A 5,493-nucleotide genomic window follows, 5' to 3' on the forward strand; every position below is an offset into this window, starting at 1 on the left:
TTTGGCAGTATTGGTAGTCTTCAGTAGAAATGTTAGTTTTAGTAAGGGATGAAAAGAAAGCCTCGTGCAGAGGGAGAGACAAATGTTGAAGCTTCTCAAGGCAATCCATCTACTTATAAGGAAAAAATCCCTTCGTTTGTGGACACTTGTAAGCCTTGAGAAACTTGTTGTAGCTGAAACCGAGTGCAAGAAAGTTGGTTACATCTAGGAAGCGAAGGTGGTCAGTCTTTCACACATAGAGTTGTTGTTGCATTTGATGGTAAACTTTAATTGCTCATTTTTAACCAGAAATGGAAAGAGAAATCTCTTAACGGCATTCAAATCCGATAACGGGAAGTTCTTACAGGTATTCATCAAGTCTATCCCTCAGTCTCCTTAATTAAAGGTGTTTGTTTTATCTTCTCAGGTTCAGAAGCAGCCAGCATTGACGGTTGGTTGCCATCACTTTGTTCTGCACGATTTCCCTCTAAAGCTCGATAAAACGATGGGCCATCCTCTTCAATTTCCTCGTCTTCTATGAAAGCACGATCCTCCTCCATCTCCAACTCTATATTGTCTTCTTCACCATCGGTATCCATCAGGTCTTCGCCTTTATCTTCCTTGCTGTTCTCTCCAACATTTGCTTCTGAGTGTGTTATGAAGCTTACTTTTTCTTTCTTAACTTGTGGTCAAAAGCTTCATAGATGCTATGAAACTCTGCTTTCATCAGGCGGTAACTTACTTTGCTTATGTCCACTAGATAGTCCACCCTGTCTTTTACCAGGTGTTTTGAATCACCGTTCGATACAAAGCACTTTGGTTGACTATAGGAGGGGATGTTGGAACAGACACTAATGCTGAGTGGAATGTGTATGGCTGTCCAGGTCAGTTTTTTGGTATCGTCAAGACCAGTTTGAGAATTGAACATACACTCGAAGTCAAATGTTGCTCTAACTTTACCTAGAGTGAATGAAACTTGCTCTATCTTGTTGCGAATACTCCTCCATCAACCCATCAAATGCACTTTTGGGTTCACTGTCTTGCAACTGTTGATTAAATTAAATAAAGATCATCAAATAAGGATAACAAAAGGGTGGTTGCTGAACTGTCAACACACATGTCAACTTTTGTTTGCAAGTGGATGCCCAAAGCACGTGTTTAGTATAGAACAATTTCAAAAATCCTACAATGGGCACCTGAAAACGAAAATAGTGAGGAAATGATAATATTATCTCACCTCTACACCAGTATTACACAGCCCATTCGCGTTACCATCTCTCAAAGATTGATTAATGATAGATTCATTGAATGGTACCTTAGAGCGAGACGGTAAACGATTAGAAAGAGGCTGACTTAATATATAATAGGCATTGCACAATGCAAAACTTGTTGTGCAAGTTATACGAAACTTACTTGTTCTACTACACAGTATTCTCCCACCGAATCGTTTAAAATGTTTATGGGTTTGTCGTCTTGCAACTATTAAAGAAACGAATAAAATAAGGCGGTTTTTTAAATTGGTAAAACTTAAAATGCAAAACATTTTATTTATTCTCTGTGTGACATACCTTTACAGATGAATCCCCCCTTGTCGCCACAGAATGGGAAATAGTTTTTTTCTGTTGGTTGGTCCAGGGGAATCTGAAAGTATAATTCACGGCTAGATGAGGGATACGATGAGCTATATGAAGGACGACAAACAAGTAGAAAAGACAGCTAAGGGTATTAAAAAGAACGTAATCAAAAAGAATATCACGCATGAAAACTATAAACAGACACTATTTGAAAATAAGCAAATGCATCATACAATGAAAACCATTCGAAGTATAAACCATCAACTCGGAAGCTATGAGATTAATAAAATATCACTGAGCTGTTTTGATGATAAACGATATATATACAACAATGGTATCACAAGCTATGCTTATGGACATAAAAACATCAAACAATAATTTCCATTGATTGTTTTTAAGATGTTTCAAGTTCTTCATTTTTTTCCATGATCTTCATCCATTTTCGGTTCTTCCATCTTCTGTTCTTCCATCTTCTTCTTATTATGCATATTGGGTATGAACATCGGCTCAACTTTCTTCTTAAAATTGTTCTGAATGGTTAAGCGTTTGACTGTTTCCCTTTGATCTCGAGCTTTGATTCGTTGACGAATTTCTTTACAGTATGATCGACGCTTTTGCTCAAAATTAAAGATCCTTTCACATTGCTGGAATATGTGTAAAGCTGTGCCGACTGAAGAGATGGATTTGTCAATATTAACAAAAGGTAAATTTTTTACCACTTCTGCCAAAGAAAAGTTGAGCTTATAATCGGCATCTCCAACTTCACTTGCGCATAGAGCTAATGCTTCCTGAATTCCTTGTTCACATCCATTGATCTGATTTTGCAAGGTTGTGATTGATTTCGGCATATTTTCAACTGCTTAGATTTCAATACTGAGAATAAACTTTTTGAGTAAAATAAATTTTATCAAAAAAATTTATAATAAAGTTTGTTTGAATATGATTGGTTGGTGAAAAATCATCCAACTGTTAGCTGACCTTGGGTAGAATCATCAAGAAGGATTCATCTATTGTATTTCAGAGTGATTAAGCAAATATTATGAAACCATAGCAACAATGGGTTCAGCAGATGTTTTTACTATAATAGCTCAGCTTGAATTTTCATTTTGAATTTTTTGTATAATAGCTCAGCTTGAATTTTCAGTTTTGTTTTTTATTATAAGAACTCAGCTTGATCCTGAGATTTGATTTCCATTTTGGATCCAGCACTGGGATCTGATATTTGATTTCCATTTTGGATCCAGCACTGGGAGTAGTATAGGAGTTGGGGAGTTCAAGATCATTTTTGCAAAAATGATCTGGTGCCCCCAACTCCTATACTACTCGCGTGAGAAACAAAAGAATGCCCATAAAAACGACACCACAAATAAATCTATAGAAATAGAAAAAGGCCAACGGCATCTAGAAACAACAAACCGCAAGCTAAAATGTTAAAAGCAAGGGCAAAACAAAATAAGTTAGCCGGGTACGCTAAGACAAAAAGGCTACGATAATAAAATAACATAAAAATAAGCCAGAGACCATAGAGAGAAAATTTACATCGCTAAATAGGCAAAAACATAGCTGAACAAAAGATAAGACACGTGATATGGAGTGAAAGGTAAACAGGATAAAAAGCCAAATAAGCCCGAGACCACAGAACGAAATATATGCAGCGCATACAGTAACGATAAACACAAGGAAATGTAAATAACTCATGTGACAACAGAGCGAAAACATAATACGTCGTTAAAACAGTACAGGCAGAAGCCTAAAAAAATATAGTCATGATAAGAACGACAGAGAAGAGCGAAACATTTACGTCGCTAAACAGTAAAAGGCAAAAGCAAAATAAATTAAATATAGTTGCGATAAACACAACAAAAAGCCAAATAATCACGTGACAACAGAGCAAAATATTTTACGTCGCGCAAACAGTAAAAGCATATGCAAACAAAATATCGTCACGATAAACACAATAATGATCCAATTAATCATGTGACAACAGAGCGAGACATTTTACATCGCTCAAACAGTAAAAAACATATGCAAACCAAAAGATAGTCACGATTAACATAAAAATAATGTTTTTAAATATAATGTTTTTAAGTAATGTATTATCGCAAATTTTTATTGTAAAGTGTTTTACTAAATCGCTACTTTTACGTGTAACACAATAAAATGCCAATTAATAACGTGACAACAGAGCAAGACATTTTACATCGCTTGAACAGTAAAAAGCATATGCAAAACAGAATAAAGTCACGATAAACACAATAAATAATAATAATAATAATAATAATAATAGTGGCACTTCGGGCAGTATATCCACAGAGTGGCTCTTCGCCTGCCCGATCCTAACTAAATTTACAGATGTAAAAGTTTAAAAAATATCTAAGAATTTATATTTACATGAAAACGAGATAAAATTGTGTTAAAACGATATAAGAACTAATTATGTGAATTATAGTATATAAAACAAAACAAAAAAAAATACTTAAGACATGCTAAAAAGTTAAAAATTCAAATGTTCTAAAACTCTCTTAAAAATAATGTTTTTGGTGTCTTTACAAAACTTATTATAGTCTTGGCAGCATCTCACGTTGCTGGGCAATGTGTTAAAAAGGCTCGCAGTTTGGTCCTGTAAAGTATTATTAATTAGGGACCTCTCTAATTGAATGCTGTTACTGGATCTTAGGCATCGTTCGTGTTGGAATACATTAAGCTTCAAGTAACTTGGCCAATACGGGTTATGAAGAGCTTTGTGGGTTGCCTTGAGTATTCATTTCCGTTGTTCCTTTACGGGAAGCATTTGAGTTTTGTAAGGATGTCATCGGATGACCGAATCTACCAAGTACAAAGCTAGCTGTAGCCTTTTGCACTCTCTGGAGGCGTTTCATTAAATAATCTGGGAGTGAATGTATATATGTCATTGTTATAGCTTGCTTAGGACCAGTGCCTGTGCCAAATTCGATAGGAAAGGCAGGATGTTCTTTAACTTCCTTAGCGTTTTAGAGTAGCATAGCAGGACGCTCACTTTCTACATTCCTAGTAGATGCAGAGTGAGACCCAATAGTTTAGTTGTAGTCACTGAAGGGAGTTGACATTTAAATAGGACGTCAAGTAAAATAGATGGAGGATTGACTGTTCCTCCGTGACCGCCTCATGCCTACAAATGGAAAAGAGAGATTTTTAATGTTATTGACGGGAGCGGGGGAAGGGGAGGTGCGAGGTAGCCCAGAGGGCTGCACCCCAAGGGGGATGAGAGTTATGGTAAAGGTCTGCTCAGATCGGCCAGGAGGATAGGACAATGATTTCTTCCTCCATCAGGATGGTTGAGCTAAAAAGTTATAGTTTGCATAAATTTTTTCCTGTGTTCCTGCAAAATCTTGTTAAGCTCATTGACATCCAGACGTAAAGGCTGTGGACATGGGTTCAAAATACGGTGTATAATACGCCAGACCGCTTTCGGTTTCGTTGATGATAATGCCATATTGATGAACAATCGTTTCGCCTCTTTGATTGTTGTTTTCAGACGATGCGGACGTCGCGAAAAGCTTGCCAGGCATCCGGCGTTTTTAACGAGTGTGCCTTGTGACGTAGTACATTTCTCTATTTTGAAGATTTTAATTTCCTCATCATGTAACCATGGAGCTGGCGGCCGTGTGACCTTCGTGCGTTTCAGTGGAGCATGTCGCTCAATACATTCGGTGATGAGTGTAGTAAACATCTTAGCTTTTCTTCAGGATCATCTGTTGCTTGAATGACACTTAATGGAAGGGATGTAAAATCACGAACGAACTCTTCTTCCTTGAATCCACGCTCGTTTCGAATCATTTTAAACCTTGGAACAAAGCGGTCAACACGAATGTTGAGGCACGCGTAGGGTGCATCATGGTCACTCACATTTGAGCATGGAAGAACGTCGACATGTGTAACACGCTTAGAATCACTTGAGACT

General features: G+C 37.0%; 1 protein-coding gene across 2 annotated transcripts; it reads right to left on the reverse strand.

Moving 5' to 3' along the window:
* Nucleotides 1-716: 716 nt before the first annotated feature.
* Nucleotides 717-2,606, reverse strand: LOC144648854 (uncharacterized). 2 transcript variants are annotated; one of them, XR_013569789.1, is made up of 5 exons: nucleotides 2,270-2,606; nucleotides 1,548-1,620; nucleotides 1,393-1,458; nucleotides 1,217-1,294; nucleotides 1,005-1,025 (listed from the first exon to the last, which is right to left on the reverse strand). XR_013569789.1 is itself a non-coding variant. In XM_078508300.1 (4 exons), exons 1-4 carry the CDS (start codon nucleotides 2,399-2,401, stop codon nucleotides 936-938), a joined length of 537 nt encoding a protein of 178 aa, XP_078364426.1. In that variant the 5' UTR covers nucleotides 2,402-2,606; the 3' UTR covers nucleotides 717-935. The 2 variants fall into 2 exon arrangements, 1 of the variants encoding a protein (XP_078364426.1); XM_078508300.1 differs by having other exon boundaries at nucleotides 717-1,025; nucleotides 1,217-1,458.
* Nucleotides 2,607-5,493: the final 2,887 nt, after the last annotated feature.

This window comes from Oculina patagonica, chromosome 4 (assembly GCF_052425735.1).
Source record: "Oculina patagonica isolate OP01 chromosome 4, crgOcupat, whole genome shotgun sequence".
In the NCBI taxonomy this organism is placed as follows: Eukaryota; Metazoa; Cnidaria; class Anthozoa; order Scleractinia; family Oculinidae; genus Oculina; species Oculina patagonica.

Excerpts from the sequence above, each read along its gene's own strand:
- LOC144648854 (XM_078508300.1), bottom strand. The coding sequence starts at position 2,401 with ATGCCGAAATCAATCACAACCTTGCAAAATCAGATCAATGGATGTGAA. Across the intron at positions 1,621-2,269 it reads ACTTTTCTTTGGCAGAAGTG|ATTCCCCTGGACCAACCAAC; the intron begins GTAAAAAATTTA and ends TTATACTTTCAG. Across the intron at positions 1,459-1,547 it reads GGGGGGATTCATCTGTAAAG|TTGCAAGACGACAAACCCAT; the intron begins GTATGTCACACA and ends TTTCTTTAATAG.